Source organism: Enoplosus armatus, chromosome 1 (assembly GCF_043641665.1).
Source record: "Enoplosus armatus isolate fEnoArm2 chromosome 1, fEnoArm2.hap1, whole genome shotgun sequence".
Classification (NCBI taxonomy): domain Eukaryota; kingdom Metazoa; phylum Chordata; class Actinopteri; order Centrarchiformes; family Enoplosidae; genus Enoplosus; species Enoplosus armatus.
In genome coordinates this window covers 25,394,647-25,417,765 of record NC_092180.1, presented here as the reverse complement: position 1 = coordinate 25,417,765, position 23,119 = coordinate 25,394,647, and the positions used below count along the sequence as shown (strand labels likewise).

The following is a 23,119-nucleotide window of genomic DNA, read 5'->3' as shown; positions in this document are numbered from 1 at the left end:
TGGCCTATCGAATCAAATCAAATGCTATTAACATAACTATTCATTCCTGAATTTCATGAAGCTTTTATGATCTATTTGGAAAAATCATAGTAACAGCAAGAACAAAGAAAATGCAGTTATTCTTTAGGTAGGTATGTATGTATGGATAAATATGCTATGAATGATCATAACAACCTAAAACAACATAAATACAGAGAAATTTATTCAGTCTGCCACCATGAAAAAGTTTAACTCTTAGCAGTGATACAATTGTTCCTACTGTAGTGACTTAAACACATATCCCACATCATTAAAGATGTTGTGAAGTGCTGTGGTATAAAAGCACTTCATCTATAAACTAAAAAAAAAGAGTAAACAAGAGTGAGTCTGGCAAAGCAAACACTTTTGACCCATTGGTTTGGCATTATTCGTAAGGTTCAACACCCACCCTGAAAAACTTTAGCAGTTAAGTAGGACTTAAATCTCTTTTACCCCCCCCCCGCCCATCTTTTTCGCGCATGTCACCCCCTCCACACATGCCAACAATTTTATTTTGAAATCAGAGACAGGAAGTGCAGGTTTTTATCTGTTGGCTATTCAAGGCTCAGTATTATGTAACCATGGAAGCTTACAGTACAATGCATAATGTACCGTTATAACCCTGCATATTCCACTACACATACACTGTTACCAGTTTATTAAGTACAATAACACTGTAATATCTCATCTTTGTGAAGCTCACAATGTTCAGTATAATGCTACAACAACACAGGCCAGTTTGCCATGGAAATTGCTTTATTATAGACAAGTTGTAGAGTATGGTATTCTTTAATGAGGGAGAAGTGACAGAAGGCTATGACACTGACTATTAGCATTATACAGTTCATCACAGCTTTACGTCATTTGTCTCTGGTGGATCGGAGTAATTTGTGTTAAGCTGCTAACCATACTGTACATAAAGCTGTGAGAATAACGCCCCAAACAAGCCTGAGTACCTGCACAGTTCCTGAGATCATGTGGCTGTGATGGGACTGCTGGCAGGCAAAGAGTACTTGTTGCCCGTACTTGTTTTTGGGAGATTTTTCCCAGATTTCAAAAAGGCCCAAACCTACTCAATTCATAAATGTTGACAGAAACTAAAAACTAGGACACAGGAAACCTTTAATACCTGCCTGGTTTCTGGTGATACTTATATTATTACAAATCAGCCATGTATGTAGGAGAGAAAAGGCGCTACAAGCACTTTCTCTCATAATGGAAACAGTTTCTCTCACCTCCAACTTCTTTCAGATGCATTATAACAATGTTAACATACGTTTAAAACAAACAAACAAACAAACAAACATATTACCATTCTAAAGCCCAGAGTCCAGTCACCTCCATACCCCTATCACCCTAGACACCCACAAGAGAGCAGAGAAGAAATGAATGAGTGAAGGTAGGAAAGCCCTTTTCGACTACGATGTTCCTCCTTGTGCTCCAGCGGAGCAGGTCTTTAGTAGCTGCGTCCAAACAGGGTGTAGTACTGGGCAGGCTCCTTGCCGCTGACACACATCTGACCAGGCTGCAGCGTCTTCAGGGGGGAGAAGGGGATACAGAGGCTCTTTGCTCCCATGGATGGAGCTCCAGGCTCCAGGTCCTGGTCCCTACAGGAGAACAAAGCACAAAACTGTCTTTCCTGGTTGAAATTAAAGCAAAATGAGGTGGAATAGGGCAGGAATAACTAATATTTAATATTTTTTATTTTCACAAAATATGATTTGAATGGGACAAATTACAATTGTAATGCGATTGCATATGTATATTTGATGGATATTTTGTCATCTATACAGATAATTATGTGTCTTGATAGACTTTTGCTCCTTAAAGGTTGAGCAAAACACTAACTATCATGTCAGACAGTTGACATGTTGGACGTACTTGGCAGTGGTTTTCTTGATCCAATCCTCGCACTCAATTCCTCCACAGAACGGGATCTGGACAATCTATCAAGCAAGACAAAATGTATTATCAACAATTAATACAGGTGAGGACTGACAGTGAAACGTTTAGTGCAGAGTGTGGCTTGTGTCACTCACCTTGCCCTGGTCCAACTCTTTCTGGAACTGTTCCATCGTGTCTACAGCCACCATGTTACTCTTCAGGTCATCTGAAGCTCTGATAATCACACACAAAACACACTTTCATCTTCCTGTATGTTTATGGACACCATCTCTTCATTTTGCCATAACTCTGTATTCTCATTGACAGCAGGATCTGTGTACATCATTTCTAACACAGTGTTGCATCCCGCGGGTTGGGATGATTTTAAACCTGCAATAACAGATTTGTTTTGTTTATATGGCAAACGTGTTAGCAAACAGTATGCTTATTTACACATTCAGCAATTATGGAGCAACGTCATCATTCATTTGACCCTGGTGGGCAGCCCTGCATCTTACTTCTTGAACAGGCTGTTCTGGATGTCCTCCAACATGGCAACCAGCCTCTTCTCCACCTCAGCGTCTGGAATTGTGACCTTTGCGCCCGAGTCTCTTCTCACTGCAACACACTGACGCTGATGCATATCTTTAGGACCCACTTCCAGACGGATAGGAACTCCCTGGGAGAGAGACACAGACACAGACACAGACACAGACGTAGAAACAACAAATAGAGAGAGAAACAGCTAATGTCATTATCAAGGCCTTCAAAACAATCTTGGCTCTTTTTTCCCCCCATTGTTTCTTATTGTTGAATTTATGCCTTCAGGTAAAGCACTTCATTAACTACCACTGTTATTATCATTTTATTTCTGACCTTGAGTTCCCAGTGGTTGAACTTCCACCCTGGGGAGTAGTTGTCTCGGACGTCAGTCTTCACCCTGATGCCAGCGTCCAGCAGCCTGCTCAGGTATTTAGAGCACTGGGTCATCACGGCCTCCTTCTCCTGCTCTGGCAGGGAGGCAGTGATGCCACATGGAATGACGACAACCTGGAAAAAGAAATTTGAACTATTTAATGGATAATTTTTCCCCCCCCCCTGCATGTATCAAGTGTTTATCAGAGGTCAGGAGTCTTGTGCTTAATGAGTAAATCATTATACATTACTTTAAACAAGTTAAATCCAAGTCCAAGTATATCTACTGTGATTCCATGTCTCTGTGTGACAATGTGGGCGTCTACCTGGAGGCAGGCCACCCTGGGTGGCAGTACGAGTCCCATGTTGTCTCCGTGGACCATGGTGAGAACACCGATGGTCCTGGTTGTGATTCCCCAGGAGTTCTGGAAAGCCAGCTGTTTCTCACCGGGCCTCTTCGGATCCTCAAACGTGATCTCAAACATCCTGGAGAAGTTCTGACCAAGATGGTGGGACGTAGCACCCTGAGGAAGCACAAAGCAATGCCAAGGGCAAGAGGACTTCATGGGTTCTGTTCTTTCAACAGTGTGATGTTCACGTTGTTCTAAAATACCACCTCAAATCAATCACTGTCAGAGTGTGTGAGAATTAAGTGTGAAAAAGAGGATAATAATTATTATGACTCACTGACTCATCATTAGTGATCAAAGTTTCATCTGATCCACTGTTGAGATTTAGGAATTAAACTTAATATTCTGCTGGCTCGGTGTGAATGTGCGAGAGGATCAAGTGAAGTGATCCAGTGTACCACAGTACCTGAATGGCTCGGCCGCTGGCAGAGATGAATGCCTCCACAGTGGTGGTGTAATCTCCTCCTGCAAACTTCTCCTTCTCCGTCTTCCTCCCCTTCACCACGGGGATCGCCATCAGCTCCTCATACACCCTGGCGTACAGATCCAGGATCTGAAGCACCTACAAATACGTAACGTGTAAGCACACAAAGACTTACTGTTTTGTACAATGGAGCATAGTTAAAACAAAAACACTAATTCTGGTACTGCAAATGTACGGCACATTATGCATCTCAAAAACAGCTCTTGTGTATTTCATTAAGCCTAATGGATGGGAAACTGCTGGTGGTAGCTGTAAGGCAGCGCTGCCAGGGCTGTTACCTCCTCAGCTGCCTCTTCTTTGGTGGCAAAGGCCGTATGTCCCTCCTGCCACAGGAACTCTCTTGTCCTCAGGAAGGGCTGGGGGTGTTTGAACTCCCATCTCTGAAGAGAGGAGTGGGGGAGACGAGAAGGTGAGAAGAGAGAAATAGACCTCAGGGTGGTCAGTCTTCTGTGTAACAGTTTTCTTCAACAAGTTTGTAATTACGAAGTAAAGATGCACAAGTAAGACATGTGGAATGGGGATTGTGGATGTGACTGTTGGAGGATACTGACCACGACATTACACCACTGGTTGAGTTTGATTGGCAGGTCTCTGTGGGACTGGACCCATTTAGCGTAGGCAGGATACATGACTGGAGCAAAACAACAGACCACAGGTTCAGAACAAAACACGACAACACCAATCACCACATTACAAACAAGACACATGTTTAAAAAGCTATTTAGATATTGTATATGCTCATTGTATGCGTGTTTGCATTGATGTAAAGAGTTTGGTCTTAAAGTCAGAGGGTTCACACCTGTCTCACTGGTGGGTCTGACAGCAATGGGCTCTGCCAGATCAGTCTTTCCTGACCGTGTTACCCAGGCAACCTGAAAATGATTATTGACATTGTGCAGTCATACTGTTGTGCTGAATTCATTATCTTGAGTATACTGCTGCGATTTTCATTGTTTTTTTCCCTCAGTTCGGCAATTCATCCTCATCCATGGGAGGGTGTCATAAAAAAAATGTCCCTTTACCTCAGGAGCAAAGTCTTCAATGTGGGACTTTTCCTTCTCCAGCGCGGCCTGAGAGACGAACATGGGGAAGTAGCAGTTCTCCACACCCAGTTTCTTAATCTCCCGGTCAAAGAAGTCTTTAATGGCCTCCCAGATGGAGAAGGACCAGGGCCGTAGCACATAGCAGCCGCTGACATCATAGTACTCAATCATCTCTGCTTTAGTGATGACCTGAAGGGGAAGAGCAACATTGCATTGAAAGAACAATTTTCAAAGGAAATGTCTTTTTGCAAGTCGACAAAGGTTTAGTTGGAGTAAAAGGGACCACTGTCTATGTAACTCACCTGAGAGTACCAGTCAGCCAGGTTCTCCTCTTTCTTGGCCTCCAAACCCAACCTGTCAGGAGACAAACAACTAAGTTAAGCTCATGGTTTACATCGCACTAGGATACAATACCTTTTACTTAAAATGTAAATGTGCGTTATGGTATTTTATTTTGTTAATCACAAGTTCTTATCTATTGTTTTGGAACAATAAATAGAACCAACTGTTTTACTGTATTAGAGTATTCTCTACTCAAATAGTTTTATTATCTTCTCGCTGAAAGAACCATTTGTCAAATTATAAAGGCAGTGGTGATGAAGCACTGCCCGAACACCGTGATCTGGGAAATCACCACAACACAAACACTGACGTGTCAGGCCACGCCTGATGATAGTTAGTCTGGGTGCAGGTACAAGATTACTCCCGAATGCATTCAAACAATTGTAACAAAAACACACAGCCATTCCCAGTCCAGCCAACCATGCGACTCAAAGCTCACATCAGTTGCCATGAAGCTTCTTACTGCTAACTGACAAAACAGAGATAGAGCTGCACCATGAAGGCAAAAGCACAATCCCCATTATTGGGGCAATATTATGATCACGATTATTAGTCTTTAACTGAGGAACAGAAGTTTTTATTGTACTTTTTGCATCTTATATGAAATCCTTGGCCATTTTCAACTTCAGCAGGTCTTCAGAATGAAAGGGTTAAAGGACGCTGATGTGCCAAATTTCTGTACTTACATACATATATATTAGTAGTGCAGCACTATCAAAGAGTTCCATCCTTGAGGTTGACAGCAGACCACAAGCACCGATCAAGCAGATGAAAAACACACCAACCATTTAAAACTCACCAAATCTGAATACAAAAAACCCTCTTCAGTCGTTAAGCTACAGCAGCAGAGGGTCGCGCTTACAGATGATCCATCTTCAGTGTCCGAGTAACAAATCCAAGTATGTGTCTCCGTCCCCCACAATGCTCCAGTATTTGTTTAAAGGCTAAAATATACATCTCATGGCATTGTATGGTTTGAATTAAACTATCCATCAACTGACAGTCTACTGTATGTTATGTGTTTTGTGGTAACAATTCAACACCTCCAGACAAAACAAAGCATCTCGTTCAACTGACTATAATGTACTCAAAACAGAATTCCAAGAAGACAGTTCAGTATACGGCTTTTTATTGGCTCAGACATTTTGACTCTGCTACCAGTCAATTTCAGGCAAATCATTTTCATGTCATCTCGCCATCTGTTCAACAGCCTGCAGAGCCTCGCTCCACATGGGGGATGAGGGAGAAATATTTCCCCCAGTCTCTACTGATGAGGATGTTTTGAAACTCGAGATGTGAGAGGTTAAATCTGCGCTTACAGAGAGAGACTGAAAGAAAGAGTTCAAAGTAGAAAAGTTGACTTCAGATGCAAAAAGTAAAATAAAAATTTTGTTCCTCAATATGCTTATAATGATGTTTGCAGTATTTATTGTAATAAAGGGTTTTCATTTTATCTGAAATCGGACAAGAACTCATTATGGAGTCTTTACTTCTTCACCTCTCTCCCTTCATCTGTTTCCAGTCTCTCACCGTGTTTGTTTCTTAGGTCCTTGACCTTCTCCTGAGCCTCCTGCTCCTCCTGAGGCCTCCTTGCCCTGGCTGGCTTTGTCTCCTTTACCCTTCTTCCCTCCTCCTGCTGCTCCTCCTCCGCCCTGTTTCTCAGACTTGTTCTCCCTCTCCTTGCGGTTTTTGTCCTCTCCTCCGGTGGCTCCGGCCGCAGCCACTGGTTTGTATTCCTCTCCAGTAAGCGTCTTGTACTGGGTCTTCAGGTCCAGGAGAGTCTTCACGGCTTCATCCACCTGGTCCTGAAATGAATGGAAGGACAGTTGTTGCACTTTCCTCTCCAGTACTAGCTGGATTAATTCCACTCTGTGACTGGTTCCTTACCTTGGCGGCTTTCTCGGACTTTAACTTTCTCACAAGCTCTCCCTGTTGGGCCACCTGTGAGAACAGTTTCTGGGTCTGAGGGGAAGAGCTGGACTGGGTCGAGGAAGGGCTTGACTGGGTCTGGGCAGGGCTACCTGGGGCTTGTAATCCTGGTTTGTAATCCTTTCCAGTCTGCTGTTTATACTCTGCCTTTAGAGCCAACAGCTGCTTCACTGCAGCATCTACCTGATCCTGATGAAGAGCCAGCAAGAAGAGAACTGTTTAGTCATGGCGGCAGCAACAGCTGCAGGAAGGTTCAACAATAGGACTCTGATAGGAGGGGAAACACTGGCAGTAGATGGATGGGCATTAACAGCCATGTTACTGAAGTTATAGCCTCACCTTGGAGGCCTTTTCAACCTTCAGTTTCCTGACCACTTCTCCTTGCTCAGCGACCTTCTCATAGAGGCCGGTGGCAGCAGGGGCAGGGCTGGGGCTGTTCTGGACTGGGGTAGGAGTTGGAGCCTTCTGAACTGGGGCAGCTCCAGGCTTATACTCCTGGCCTGTGGCCTGTTTGTACTCTGCCTTCAGGGCAAGCAGCTGTTTCACTGCTGCGTCAACCTGGTCCTGGGTACACAGGGACAGGGATACTGTGACTCACTTCATAGCAGTTTTTATAATCCTGAAAAGGGAAAACACTGTTGTAAAAGCACATGTACATAATTAATGTTATTAGTTTACCCACTCTAAAACACATTTTATATATTCTACCAAGACATGTCTTCTGCATGTTCCTATAGTACAATTCTTAAATTCAGCACATAAGATAAGACCAGAAACGCCCCCTGCTGTAGGCGCCTTCACTATGTTACTTTGAGGCAGCTTGGAATGGCAGTAGAGGCTTCCCTAGATCAGACGCAAGGCAATGAACCTGAAATTATTCCTACCTCTCTCTCTAAAAAAGAAAAAATATATATTTTCCTGCAGCAGCCACAGTGGCTAGCGGGATCAGAAAGTCAAAAGTCATTTTGACCTAAGAAACGGGGAATGTTTTTGGTTTTAGGAGTCTGGCTGGTTGTTGTAGGTAAAGTAGACCAGTATTCTTCCCCTGAAAAATTGGCTTCAAACATTAATATTCATGACTAATTAAGCATCAGTCAAAGTAAAAAAAAGTGTCTATTTCCTATTAAGAATTGAAGCTAATCTGCTTCATGTCTGTGTGGGCGTGATTTGATCAGATCCGACTGGCAGTGACCAAACAACCCACCAACAGTCATCAGTTTCTGATTCAAATGTTTCTAAATCTTTATTGGTGCACAGAAGTATGTGAATTCACCTTTCTCCAAATGAGCTCCGCCCACCTCAAGGCAATGAGAAAAGCACAGAGGAAAAAGGAAATACAGTAATCTCTCATGTGAAACAACCAAAACTGTCCTAACTTTGGCAGAAAAACACTATCATCATTTAGGATCCCATCACTCTCAGTAAGATACAGATTGAGATGTTTTCAGGACCTTTAAAGACATCTCACTACTCTTCTTGTATAGCCACATACAGTGCGGACATTTAAAAAAGTCACTGAAGTTAAACAGTAAACTCATGAGGCAGGTAGATTTGCTAGTTGCCCCCAAAATGTATCAATATTTATCTGTAGTCTGGTGACCTCATCACTGTACATTTGGTTTTATTATTTGCATCTTGGTCATCTAAGAAATGTGCAGTTGATTCATTTTTTGAATGGTGTTTGTATGAGTTCGTATTAGTTTGTATTACCCTGATATTCACAATAATACTTACGGCTTTTATAAGCACTGGTTTTTATGCATTTCTTTTTTTTACCACTACATGCTTATTGTCTGCAATGTTGCATCAGAATACCTTGGGGGCTTTTTCAGACTTCAGTTTCCTCACAACCTCCCCCTGTTGTGAAACGCGCTCATACAGGCCCAAAGGAGAGGAGGAGGAAGAGTGGGAGGTGGTCGCAGGAAAAGGAGCAGAGGAGGCGGGAGTGGGAGGGGCCATCCCTGGTTTGTAATCCTGACCGGTCAGCTTTTTAAACTCCGCCTTGAGAGCGAGGAGCTGCTTCACTGCTACATCGATCTGGTCCTGGTTCCATCAACAAACCAGCTTATTGTTGCGAGTAGTTAAGGATAAACTTGACTGGCATGCAAATGACGTGGGGACATGATGACTGGACATTTGGGACACGAGCAACTAGACAGACGACTTTGGACACGAGAATTCACTGGACAACGGATGAGGACACGAGAAATGACCGGAAAAATCACTCAGTACAACATCAATGAATGGACAGATGGCTTGGGACATGAACAGTGACTGGACAAACAGATGTGGCCATGGTTAGTAATTGGACAAATGTCCAGGTACCTTAGGTGCCTGCTCCGCCTTCAGTTTCCTGACCAGCTCCCCCTGCTGGGCAACGCGGGTGAACGGACAGGAGGTGGAGTCTGCTGATGTGGTGGGTGGGGCTGGAGCAGAGGTGGGAGGAGCCATGCCTGGCTTGTAGTCCATGCCCGTCTGCTTCTTAAACTCTGCCTGCAGAGAGAGAAAAAGGGACGGGTTTGCAAATCATTTGAATAATTAAGAGTCTTTATTTCATTTCCTTGCTTTTATAATTACCTTTAGAGAGAGCAGCTTCTGAACGGCCTTGTCCACTTCGTCTTTAGGAGCCTTGGCAGCCTTTAGCTGGCGGACAGCTTCACCTTGTGCTACAATGCTTGAGAAGAAGTCACCGGATGAGGTTGAGGCAGGCGCTGGGGCAGAGGTTGAGGCAGCCTTGGCAGGGGTGGCAGGCTAAGACGAGAAGTAAGGCAGATTTAGAGGCGAACAAGAAGACCAAGAAATCGACAGGTACCAGTTTATCCCAGACGTCAAAGAGACAATTGCAGGTTCCTCTTAACCCTAACCCTTCTTTGAAACACCTTCCCTGTTGTGAGTAAAGACTCTGCATTACTCGTTAGACCAGTTAGTCATCACAATCTCAGGCTCAGCTAACTTGTCTTACATTGTTGTTTCAGTTTGAACATTTTATGTTTTGTTTATCCACTCTCTGCACTCACTCCAAGCCTGAACCTAGTCTCCATTATTCACCTGAAAATCCTCTCAAATTAAGACTAGATCGGTCAAGATCAGCAATTTTGCTCAGCTAATGCTAAGAAACAAAACATCAGAGTGCATTAGTGTCTAAATGATTAAGAAGCTTACTAGAAGTGAAGGGCAAAGCACTGGCCAGCAGCTAAACAAGTGCTGCTGTCTGATTTTCAGATAAAATTAAGGATCAATGTCATTGGCATATAATTTAAACTTTTGGATGGGGGTTATCTTCGAAAGCGCTCACTGTGTTTCTGGAGGCCTGGCTCTTGCTCTTGTCCTTGGATCCAGCAGTCGGCATCTCCTTGACGTGTCCATCAGGAATGTAGAGCAGGACACAGGGACTCTCCTTACAGCTGTTAGGACTGTAGATGTTAACCACAGTTAGACGCAGACAGTGGGACAACAAACATAGATAGACAGCAGAAAACTGTGATAGCACTGGGCAGATTCAAGTACGTGTTTGGTGATCTCATTGAACTGGAGTGGTTCAAACAAACAAATAGGTCTTTTCCCTCACCTGACGGGCTCATAGGGCTGGTCACAGATGTAGAAGCCCCGTCTCTGGAGCTGGATGATGTCACCTTTCTTCACGTTCTTCAGACAGGGATCTCCAAGCATCTTCTCCTCCAACTGAGAAAGAGACAGTCGACAAGATATAAAAATGTCCACAGCAAATGTCCCGCACACCGTGAGATTACGAACACACATTGCAGAACAGACCTTGCTGTTTTTATTAATGAACTCTTTGAAGTCGTCGTCTTTGGCGATGACAGCTTTGGAGATGAGTGGCTGGTAGGTGATGCAGATGGTGGGCAGCAGGGGGGCGCTGTTTGTGTCAGCCAGCCACGTGATCTTTGTTGTCTTCTTGTAGTCCTTGTTCTCCAGGTTCAGGCGAGCCTCCATGGACACAACCTTACCATCAGCCCCTCTGAGAAGTGAGAAAGGGCGAGAACATTCACAGGGGGAAAAGAACGTTACTTTAGCATGACACCATGTGACTCTGAACAACAATATGGATTAGCAGAGCCATGATCCTCCATACTTATTGATCTTTGTGATGATGAGGTTGCCCCAGTTGATGAAGGTGACCATCTCTCCCTCTGAGAAAGTCTCAGCATCGGCTCCTTCAACCAGAACTCGAGGTCCATACCAAACGTTCTTCATGCCCACCTCTGCGTTCTGGATGGACATAGAAATTACTTCAGCACTTGTTTGTGAACGAACACACAACTGTGGTACCAATGAGTGAAATTACAATGACATCTAAGAGCTCCAACACTACAGCGCAGTGTGGTTTGTCACTAAGATTCATTGAACTGAATCATGTGTAGACACAAACAGGTCACTGAGCTGCTTCCTGAAATGCCAGGGGGGTTATTTTTACACCCTAACACAAACGTGTCTGCAATCGCAAACAGAGTCTGGTAAACTCAACTCAGCTAGAGAGGCGGGGGCCTGGTAAACCCTTTAGATAAAAGCATGCTGAAATGTTGAGAAGAGTTTTAGTTTATCTAAAACATTTTCCTCAACGTTCCTCTGTCAACAGTGTTCACTTGCTGCTGGCAGCTGAAGCCTGGGTTTAGAGTCACGTACTGTCGCAGGATGCGCACACAGACACATGTACTCACACACGCCTGTGTGTTAGAGTCACATATTAATCACAATTGCACGCACGCGTCTTGTCCTCTGAGACCCTTCCCACCCTCCATTGTGTGTGAAAGAGACTGCTAACCTTAGGGTGTTTAGCCACTTCCTTGGTCTCCTCTGTAGCCCCTGGAACGGAAACAGGAACCACATAGGAGCTGGACAGAGCTGTGTACCTGGGAGCTACCGGGTCAATAACCTAACACATACACACAGAGATAAAGAGACACACAGACACAAACAGGTCAGTAAAAGAAACAGGCCAGAGCTTTAAAACAATCTCCACATACAAAATGCTGAGTAATGAAAGGACAAAGCAGAAATGATACAACTTTAATCAAAAAACAATTTTCTTTGAAAACAAACCAAATCAAAAATTGATAGAAAAATACCCCAGCTCAGTGAGTGACAAATGAAAATAGTCAGTGTCGAAAGAAAAACTGATTTCATGAGTGAACCTGGTTGTATGCAGACGAGGGAAACTAGCTTGTCTTCAGCCACAATCCACTTTCACTATTTTACCAGCCAGTTTAAGTGTTCAGGAGCCCAAATGATAACTGAATGATTTGCAAACTAACAAAGCAGAAACACATCAACATTATCCCAGCAGGGGCAATGGAGTGCTGCAGGGATGACATATTTGTAGGCCAACCAGGAAGTTAGCATCGCCCTGCTTCCCTTGACAAAAAGCCAATGGGATTTTCCCATGGAAAATAAGCTCTGTGGCAAACAAAAGAAATACTTACACATTTCATTCAGTAAGATAATCCACTTTGTCAGAAGTAAAAAGCTAATGTTAGGCTATAAACAAACTACACCACAGTCACATGACTTTAACGTCACCACCTCTAAACTTGTAATTTGATTTTGCACGCTTACCTCTTCTACAAAAGCCTTTCTTCTTAGCGTGACCTGATCTAGCTAGTGGTCATGGCCAACACAACGAGGCTGTAAAGGCGGACTAGCGAGTACATAGGTTTCTGTGTTCGGCATGAAGACGTTTAATGTCTCCTGCAACCTCTGTAGTCTCATTTAGCCACTTGTTAGCAACCGCCTTTATTAAGACAAGTAAAGGTTCAAAATCCAAGTGGGGTATTTACCGATGTCTTTTATGTCTTAGAACAAAACCTAAAAATCTCTTAAGCTTGTGTTAACCACAGACCTTATTTTAAGCATCTAACCAAAAACCCATTCAAAAAACCCATCACGCAGAACACGAAGAAGCATTGGTGGATATATAATGTAATAGTACCACAGAAGTAGACATTTTCAGTATGCAGGCCTCAGTGGGAACAATAATTGTCCCTAGGTTCAAACAATGATGGAATGGAGCCAGTTTCCTCAGACTCACTACAAAACCAGCCACTCTTCAAACTAACAAATATTTTTAGAATGCTATTTCACAAACAAATAATCTGCTTTATCAAATGATTCATGTCTCACAGATCTCAAAGCATCAAACTTAAATTATACCAGATGTTGCAGTAGATGTTAGAGTTCTTATCAGCACTTCTGAAACCTCACATAAATGAATGCATATGTTCCATTAAATGGAATATGGTCCATAAATCAAGAGGAAACGTCTCAACTGCTCACTCAAAAAGCTGCAATGGACTAAAGGACGAAGGGAAGGGAATAGATGAGAGGAGGATTTAACACTGAATGCCTTGTAAGAATACTTACGCTGTATTAATACTTTCTCTCATGAAGGACTGTCTAACTGTTTTGTCGAGACTAAAAGCTGCGTTTGGAAAATCATTCTGGAAAATGTACCAATTCTATCTTACTCCCTGATTTTAAATCAGCCCAAATCACAGAAGGGCTGCACAGTAGAGCATCCTGTCCACTTACAGTGAGACAACGCAGTTTCACTGTCGTAGTCCGAATTATTTCCATAACTGGTTTGGTGCTGGGTATAGGCAAACAGCATTTCCTGTATCTTCAAGTTACCATGACAGCCTGTGGATTAGTTCTGCTAGTTTAAATATGACCATAGAAAACTGAACCCACAAAAATGTTTCTTGTGTTTTGGGCACTGAAGCCTTGGGCACAGTTTGACAGAAGGGGGAGAAAACAGCTCTCTACATTTACTTCAATATTGTTCACAATCACTTGAAATCAGTGAGGATGGAGGACAGTAAGTGATGAAAGCAACAAACAGTTAAAAAAACCCAAAAACAAACATGGCGTGCAAGACAGTAACCATCATAGTAATCCATCGTTTCCTCATATTACTAATTTTGGTGCCATGATACAAGATGAGCTTTCACTAACTAATTGTACAGAAACCAACCCAAAATAACTAGTTTACCAACCACTTCATTAAATCCTGTAATTACTCCTCTGCTGCTTCCTCCACAATCAATCAGGTCAGAAGTCAGCTTTAAAACAGCACCTGGGAGCTGGTAGAGACGCTCTCTGGCCTACTACTAGGCCTGGGCGATAAAACGATAGTGATATGTATCAGCGACAGACACTTCATCAATAGCAATAAGACAATTATTCAATAGAATGTTTGATAGTTCCACTTAATTGCATTAAATGCAGACCGCCTTAAAACCACATAAAGAATACGCCCTGACTCATAAATAGCCTATCATATCCCTTGATAATTGAGTGTTTGACAAGTGACACGCAAAGCAGCCAATCATTCAACAGGTGTGTTGTTTGGTTGCACCATCGACATGTGACACAACAACAGAAACAGCGTGGAGTGAGAAAATGAGTGCAGACGGTGAGGAAATTGTTAAATTCAGAGTAAGGTGGTAAAGTTGAAAATAAAGTGGTTAAATTACACCTTAGAAAAAAGGCCATTGAAAATGATCAATAATTATCGATAGACTGAAATGAAACATTTTAGAGATAGAAGAAGATAGAAGATATAGAAGATATATTTTTCAGCTATATCGCCCAGCCCTACTTACTGTTACACAACTCTACCGCCTTTTGCTTTTTTAATACTTTTTTGCTCTTTGACAGGTCACCAAACATTATTTGGTTGGCTGGTAACATAGTGAAGTGCTGTTGGTGGATTTTTCAGATAAACCAGCCCGTGATGCAAGCAGGGAGGGAGTGGGTGAAAATGAGCAAGAGGAGGAGGTGGAGGAGTACCTTCAGACAGCTAATTGGCAGCTTGGAAACAGAAGAGTGAGATGCTGTTTAATGTCAGATACAAGGAGGGAGGAAGAGAGAGAGGAAAGAGGTAGAGACACATTTACATAGAATGGACTGTTTACATAATTTCTCCTCACGGCATTGTCCTCAAATCAACGGTTATACCTTCCTGTTTTTTTTTGTTTGTCTCTTATATTTCCACCTCTAGCCAAGCCCCAACTTTTACTCTTGTATGGAACATCATGCTAAACTCCATCTAGGATGCTTGTCTGTTATTCAGCTTTTTTCCTTTTCAGCAACATTATCCACCAGGCTAAGGAAGCCCAAGCCTAAATACAGAAAAAGGATGAATAAAATACAAATCAATTGGATAAATAAATTATAAAAATGTAATTCTGTACTCTAGGCATCTAATGATCGTTGAGAATCTGTACTTTTTTCTGTTGAAATGGGAATGTAGTGAAATCTGACATAAGAGGTGCCAGCAGTAGACCTTTCAAGTCTTGAAATGTTATTAACATTATTATTAAGTAGCACCTCATGCAGAGACACCAGATTCAAAATCAGAAATCATCATCAATCAATCAAATGTAATCAAATACACTTGTGTGTGGCAGCAGTAAACAAACTGTCCATTAAATAGCCACACAGGTACACAAAAGTTGAAGATTTACAGAAAGTAAAGCAGTTTCGGGAGTCACAAATACACGGCAGCTTGCACTTAAGAAGCCTAATGAAATCTGTAAAGATTTACACCATAGATTAACATCTAGTAGCATCTTAAGTAGACTAAGGCATGTAGTTCTGGAGCCAGCACTGGAAACAGGGTTTAGGAACCACTGAGTGATACCACAGTGGAGAAAACACACTGTTATTTTTCATTTGGTTCGCTACTCCTGTATTATTCTGAACAACATAACCATAACTACATATGTGTTCACTGAACTCAGAGGCTTTATCCAAATATTGGACCAGCCAAAACGAACAACTGTGAAGAATGGTTTAAACATGAGCTGCTGTTACAGCAACTTTAAACATTGTCGAGTTGACGTGAAGGAACTTTGGGGGCATGAAACTGTCTGAAGAAGGCAGGGAGCAGTTAGTTGACCATGCATATGAAGCCCTTTGTTTCTAAATCTCAACCTGACATCAACTGTCATCAATTCAATACATTCAATTGTACTTTGTCCCTGATGCATCCTTAGAACCTGTATTCAACTCCACCAACCAGAAGTGATGCAAGGCTAGCCTGTCGTTCGTATAAATTCAAACTAAGGATGATTCAAACTTCATTTCTTCTTTCCCTAGCATTAGACATGTATGCTGTGTCTAACCACTTCAACATTTCTCCACTCTCTATTTATGTACATTTTGAATCTCTAAGCTTCACACCTTCTACTTGACTTGGGGATGAAGCAGCAAGTGCCAGCAAGGAAAAACCACACAGAGGAAGCAGCACTGATGTCCAGACAAATGAAAATGGGTAAAACAACATGAATACAAACTAATGTGGGACATGAAATGAAGGAGTTGGTTTGGTTTTTGAGGTTTTCGGTGTTATTGGGGGGGGGGGTCATACAGAGGGGTGAGTGTGGGGTAATGAGGCAGGAAACCAGGTAGCAAATGAAAGCGTTCAACAGAATGAGAACAGCAAAGCAGAAAGAAGCCATGCCAGCAGTGAACCCACAGGCAATCCTCTGAACCTCTGTCAACTACAGACTTCAGCCTGTAAGGTTTGTCTCATTCATTCATTATATCCCCACTTTCTCTGGCATGCAAACTAGGTCAAACTATCGTAAAAGTAGCCCTTATCCTTCAAAACTAGCACATATACAAATGTCAGTGTATGAGAATGGTCTGCAGTTCAACAGTCTGATTCTCAGGCAGACTGGCTGAAAGTTGAGTGGCCCTGATCATAAAAAGGAAAGACTATATTAAGTCTTGACACAGACACAAATATTTTACTGCTACAACAATGCAAACCATACTTCAATATCAGAAAATTTTTTCTCACCATGTAAGTGATACAGCTAGGTTCAGACAATCAGGCCTAGATGTGAGATGATAAGGGAGGAAAATGTACCTTCTTATTGAAGGCCCAGATCTTGTCCCACTCCATGTTCACCACTGACCTCGATCCACCCTGGAAGGAGTCAGATAAAAGAGAAACACATTTTTAACTGGTACAAAAGCCTTTTGCACTCAATGGAAACTGTAGTTTGACAAATTTGAAAATGTGAACTCCTTCATTTTGATATTTTGACACCTTATTCGTGCAGACTGCGGCATCCTGTATGCAATGCTTGAAAGTATACTAAACAATTTAAGCCCATGTGAAAATGAAAAACACAAAAAAACTCTCTCTGGTCTGGCAGAGAGTTGAGAATGTTCCCTCTCACATATTCCTTATCTGCAATCATCAACTTTTAAAAGGAGGTTTCCGGGCTTTTGTCCCTTCCCATCTCTAACTATGACAGATGTACCTGGGCTGCTATGAACTGTTTCAGACCCTCAACGGTCATTCCTCTCCTCAGGACTCCTCTGACAGTGGGGAAGCGAGGGTCGTCCCTGGAGGAAGGGACAAGAAAAGTGAAAAGAGAACGTGGGGTAGAGAGGGAAAAAAGTCAAAAGGTAAAGAGAGGTAAGGGGGGATACAGGGAGGTGTGGGAGGAAGAGGAGTTTGTGAGAGACCACAGAGAAGTAGCAGAAGTAATAAAGTCCTTGTGCATTCCAGATTGTCACATTACTAAGCATCAGTCACCTGATAAATCAAACCTACCATCCATCCACGAATCCCTGGTCGACAAACCAGGTGAGCTTCCTCTTGGACAGCACTGTGTTGTTGAGGTTGAGTCGGGCGTACTCCCAGATGTAAGGCTTCCTGAGGCGCAGCGCGTCGATTATCCAGTAGAACTGCTCGTCGCGATCGTGGTACTCAGTGGTCCTGAGAGCATGGGTCACACCCTCCAAACTGTCCACGATGGGACAGGCAAAGTCGTATGTTGGGTAGACTCTGCAAGAAAGGAGGGGGACACACTAACATTTGTAGAATATTTAAATATGTCAAATCATTACAACCAATAATCCACTTTGCTCCTCCCTGGACTTATCAAAGGCAAGTACTTGTAGGTGCTTCCGGTGCGAGGGTGGGGAGTGCTCTTGCAGCGAAAGAGGGTGGGGTCTCTCATGCAGCCGTTGTTGGAGGTCATGTCAATCTTGGCCCTCATGCAGCAGGTCTGGCCGTACTCTGTCCCAGCTTTCATCTCCGACCACATCTTCATGTTCTGCTCCACCGCTGCAGAGGAGAGAGACAAGTTGCATGTTGTAGCTTGTAGCACTGTAGCTTCAACATTCCCTGTGACTGGTAATCATGTAATGCTTCCCCAGGCGTACTGTTATTTCTGCAGTTGGACTCGGCGCGCTGCTCCCTCTCCAGCTTCATCTGCTCAGGGGGCGTGCTGTCGATGTAGGCCTTGCCCTCAGCAAGCATCTGTTCAGCAAATCGCAGTATGGTGGGAAAATGGTCACTAGTGTAGGTGAACTGGTCTGGATGGATCTGGAGCATGGCAACATCTTCCAGGATCACCTGAGAAGAAATAGAGGCATGTGGAATTAAGATCACCAATTTCTTTGCCATTTCTTTTCCTCTGAGAGAAAGAGACAGTTCTGTTTCTCCATTTGTTCTGAGATCTGGACGTTTTACCTTCTCAAAGTCCTCCTTTTCCTTCTCTGGGTTGGTGTCATCAAAGCGCATGATGAGTTTGCCTTTAAATGTGACCTGGTAGTGCTGGTTGAGCAGAGCAGCCTTGGCATGGCCAATATGGAGGTATCTGGCCACAGAGAGACAGAAAACTGGTCCCTGTTAACAAAAGGTACTAAACTCCTAATGCACACTTAGGAATCTAAGTATATTCTGAACTTCTCTTAAACTCCCGATCAAGCCTTACCCGCTGGCCTCAGGAGGGAATCGAACCACCACCTTGCCCATCTCGGCTCCTGGCAAATCCACAAACTTGCCAACGTCCTGCTTCTTCTCATCCGACTGTTGATCAGAGACACAAACAGTCAGGAATACAACAGGACAGCTGTATTAGTTTCATACTTATTTTGTGCAGTAAGTTCCAGTGATGTGAAAGTAAGAGTGAGTTTCAATAAACTGATCACAAACATGATAAGCAACTAATGAATCTGCGAAGATTGAGGTGTGGTTTTATCAAGATGGTGATCATCAGTTTAGTTTTGATACAGGACTTTGTTTGTCTTTGTTTATTCAGTATACCAGGCATTAACTGATGAACGTTTTCTCCAAATGTCATAAACATTAAATCCCAAATCACTTGTTAATGTCTGAAATTACACTTACATTGGATTTGCTCATTGGAGCTTTCTTACTGGCGTACTTGTTGCCCACAGCAGTGAAGGGAACCTGCGAGCTCAGGAAAGAGAACCAGCGACTGACATGGGAGAAGGATTTTTCCTGGCTTGGCCATTCCCCGTGACCTGCAGAGAAACAACCACAAACTGTAGCGCTGCATTTCACCTGTTTAACTACAGAAATTCCACACTAAAACAGACCAAGACAATGGTATATCCTGGATGGTACTGACCTTTAAGGGAAGCCCAGACAGAAATGTCAGCCAGGGTGAGGGCATGTCCAACCAGGAATGTCCGCAGGGAAAGGGCCTTATCCAGTTCACCCAGTGCCGCAGTCAAAGCAGGCTGACCACACAGACGCCGAGCACTGAACTCCAACCAGTGGTCAACCTGCAGATACCACACAGCATCTCACATGAGGAAAAAGAACACCAAACTGTTACAAATAAAAAATCTCTAACACACACCTCAGTCTGCTCCATCATGTTGGCGCCGTAGAGGCCAAGAGCGGGAGCCACCCGAGCAAAGTACCGACTGATGGAGTTGGCATCATTGAACTGGATCGCACTGAGGGGAGGAAAGAGAACACAGAGCTGAGATAAATGAGTGATTAAGAAAACATTTAAGCAACAAATTGCACATCCATCACATATACATTACATATACTCTACAAGACTAATAATATAATGATGTCACCTACTCTGAGACGTGAAGCCGGGTGTCTTTGCCTTCCTCCACTGATACCTGCACACTGGCCTTCACATGCTCTGCTGCCAGAAGCGCCCCTGCAGAACAGAGGAGAAAATTCAGCATTTGCTAGTGTTTGTTGCGAGTCTGGGTAAACATGGATTAACAGACTGAACAAGCTTCAGTCAATTTTGGTTAGAGAATCTAGAAGTGTTAAGCCAGGGGCAACTGTACTTGCTTTTGTCCTCTCATCCGAAAGGCTTCTTCAGTTGAGAACAACCATGAGCTGGATGACTGACTGATCTTCGCGGACATTTTGGTTTGAGAACCAGTTGAACTGGTCAAAACATGCACACTGCAGTGTTTCAAGTTACTCTGCTCAACCCGCAAACAGCTGTTCGCTCTTTGTGGAAGTACTGCTTGCTTAATGCAGTGGTTTTCAACGTGTCAGTAGTGTTTTCTTTGCATAAAAATGCTTGTAATGCCATGGACTTTGAAGTTGGTAGCATCTGCTCAAAGCACAACCAAAATATCCTTTCTGTGTAGACAATACTCTGGGAGCTTTAATTAAAAAAAAGTTACAAAACCCTAGCAGGCCGCATTTGAACAGATCATAAAAAATTAGTTTAATAAAAAGACACACCTGTTGTATAGCTCAGGGTCTAAGTTTATGACATTCACCTGATGTAGGTTAATGTTTGGCATTTCGGAAAAGAGATCATGTGTCAATGATGTGATGTGATGATCTCTTTCCTCTTGCCCTCAGTGTTCCTGACTTTCTGTTTGTCTCCTGCATAGGTGTGGCTTGCATCAGTCTAGCATCAAGATCTGATGGAGGAGCTGCAGAGATGGTGCTTTTACTTTTAATTTGTTGATCTCTGCAGAGGAAGAGGGCTGGTCCTAATAAAATGAAACGGAAATCAAAGTGCAAAAATGTGCACTCATATGCACTCCCCATCTCACACTTGCTTGCATCAGCCTGCTGTATTCACTATAAACGCACCACGGCGCTGTTTAGCCACTGTCAAGGCTAGTCTATAGATTAGCTTATCTTGGTACACAACATTGACACGTTAACCCTTCCAGACTATTTTGAGGAAGAAACAATGAACTATCACATATCAACAAAATACGTCAGGTTATAGATACATTTTAGCAGCATGCACCGTTGCATATGTCTGCCCAGCCAACTGAGCTAACCTGGGTTAGCTAATAGAAGTCCCCATGTGTCATTTCCAAGTTCATAAAGACTGTTAGCGTATTATGAAGCGATGTTTCTGGGCATCCCACGGTGACAGTTGAAGCGTGGAAGTGTAGAGTGGACGTTAGCAGCTGTCATAAAAGGGACATTTTAACGCCCTGCCCACATGTTTTGGTGCCACGACGACAAGATAGCTAACGTTAGCTAGGTGGCCAGCCACGTTCACGTTAGCTAACTCCATACGCCCCATTTGAACTTATATGGACATACAGTCATACCAAATTTGTATTCATATATGGGTCAAGTTACAGACTTTACTTATTTCCCAAAGAAACCACATAGCTAGTTCGTTGCTATTTCTATTTTTCGATTTGCAAACATCAGTCATACAATTCGGCTGGTTTCCAAAAAACAAATTAGACATAATAGTTACAAAAAGTAACTTTTAATACTGTCTTTTAATTTTACTATTGGCGTCTTTTGTTGGGGTGACACGTAACGCTGCTAACAGCTAGCTAGACAGCTGTCATGGTGCGGGCACACGTCTCATTGAAGTAGTTACTCAGGGCTGCAACTCACCTAGAGGCGGGTTGCTTGTGCTGATGGTGAGGTTTAACGCCATACTGGGCAATCCTTCTTCCACACAGGTGGTGAGGCCTTTACACTGTTTAAGAGACCCAACAGGAGTCAGCAGACAGACTCTCCACGATAGGAACCCCAGAGGTACAGAGAGCACGGCGGCGTGAAGAGAGAGGATGCGACTTCTTTTATGTTTATGACTGCTAACCAACAACCTATTGATGCAATACTGCCCCCAACTGTACAGGAGTATGAACAACCAGACAGACAGACTGAGGCGATAGATAGATAGATAGATAGATAGATAGATAGATGGATATACTCACTCATCTTAACTGATTTACTTGTATGTGTGCTTCTTTCCTTTCTTTCAGAAGGTTGACAAAAATGATAACATTTTTAAAGGTTTGGCAAAATAACAGATGACAGAGGCAAGAAAGCTCCTCGTGGCTGAACTGGTAAGTACAGCACAGTGCTGCTGCACATTACACGTGATGGCAGTAAATCACCAGACTGTAGAGAAATAGTCAACCCTTTATTTAAATGTTTACTGTATGTTAAACCATACACTGTCAGCTACAGTAACTTCCTGTTGAGACTAACTCAAGAGTGATGTGCACAGGTCTGGATCATCTGGATCTCTCTCTGTCCCTGAAGGTCACATTGGAGGGCCCAGGAGCAGAGGATGATGTAGAAACCCTCCTTCCATCTCTGTTCAGCCACCTGCTGAATACTTTAGCTAGCATTCAGAAAACCAGCAGTCTACTCTCTGTAGGGGATGCAAAACCAGCAGAGCACTTGGAGGTTGAGCAGAGCGCTAGTACCAGAAGCTGAAGCTGCCAGTGCTGAGAGCATCATCTGTTCCATCAAGGAGATGGAGACTGCTGCTCTCCCGTCAGCTCAGGACAAACTGCTGCAGGGAGAGGTGAAAGACTCTGTGAAAGAGGAATCTGTGCTCTTCTTCAGTTTCACCTGGAACGTGATGACTTCTTGCTACTGTGGTTGTACTGAGGAGTGAATCACAATAGACAATAAAATCTGCATAATAACTATATTAATAGCATCAAATAACATATTCATTTAAAATTACAACTTACAATTACAATTACATTTACATAGACGTCATATTAAATCATTTTCAAGCTCTCCGAGAGGTTGGAAATATGTGTGTACATACATTAATGCCAACCCTTGGCTGTAAATGCTCAATGCTTACCACTTAATCAGAACAAATGTTGACATGGTGTTTATATATTTATCTAATCATAAAACCCACATCTACAATATCTTCCCTTTTCTCCTCAGTGTTTTGTCACTGGATTTTTCTTTTGCTTCTGGTGAGGTTGTTCTGACGGTGAAAAGTCACACCGCTGCTCTCATACCATCCTGTTACTGCCACAGTCTTCCACTAATATGAAATAGAAGTCTTGCATCGTCTCCTCTG

The 23,119-nt window shown here is 43.0% G+C and overlaps 1 protein-coding gene across 3 annotated transcripts; it reads right to left on the bottom strand.

The window, feature by feature from the left end:
- Window positions 1–753: 753 nt before the first annotated feature.
- eprs1 (glutamyl-prolyl-tRNA synthetase 1) lies at window positions 754–21,788 on the bottom strand. Of its 3 annotated transcripts, none has more exons than XM_070904783.1 (35): window positions 21,676–21,788; window positions 19,909–19,993; window positions 19,676–19,775; window positions 19,442–19,598; window positions 19,192–19,334; window positions 18,782–18,876; window positions 18,538–18,664; window positions 18,228–18,420; window positions 17,958–18,129; window positions 17,614–17,847; window positions 17,318–17,402; window positions 16,918–16,977; window positions 11,809–11,919; window positions 11,119–11,255; window positions 10,797–11,004; window positions 10,594–10,706; window positions 10,321–10,438; window positions 9,603–9,776; window positions 9,351–9,518; window positions 8,841–9,068; window positions 7,365–7,589; window positions 6,984–7,214; window positions 6,627–6,901; window positions 5,057–5,108; window positions 4,734–4,943; window positions 4,511–4,583; window positions 4,263–4,342; window positions 3,990–4,091; window positions 3,634–3,789; window positions 3,144–3,341; window positions 2,779–2,952; window positions 2,421–2,581; window positions 2,058–2,136; window positions 1,900–1,964; window positions 754–1,625 (listed from the first exon to the last, which is right to left on the bottom strand). In XM_070904783.1, exons 1-35 carry the CDS (start codon window positions 21,716–21,718, stop codon window positions 1,475–1,477), a joined length of 4,983 nt encoding a protein of 1,660 aa, XP_070760884.1. In that variant the 5' UTR covers window positions 21,719–21,788; the 3' UTR covers window positions 754–1,474. The 3 variants fall into 3 exon arrangements, with proteins under 3 accessions (XP_070760884.1, XP_070760876.1, XP_070760892.1); XM_070904775.1 differs by having other exon boundaries at window positions 19,198–19,334; XM_070904791.1 differs by lacking the exon at window positions 8,841–9,068 and having other exon boundaries at window positions 19,198–19,334.
- Window positions 21,789–23,119: the final 1,331 nt, after the last annotated feature.

Bases quoted from the DNA above. Each gene is read 5' to 3' on its own strand.
- eprs1 (XM_070904783.1), bottom strand. From the start codon at position 21,718: ATGGCGTTAAACCTCACCATCAGCACAAGCAACCCGCCTCTAG. The intron at 19,335-19,441 runs GTCAGTACCATC...GTTTCTCTGCAG, and splicing joins TGTCTGGGCTTCCCTTAAAG to GTCACGGGGAATGGCCAAGC. The intron at 18,665-18,781 runs GTAAGGCTTGAT...CTCTGTGGCCAG, and splicing joins TTCCCTCCTGAGGCCAGCGG to ATACCTCCATATTGGCCATG.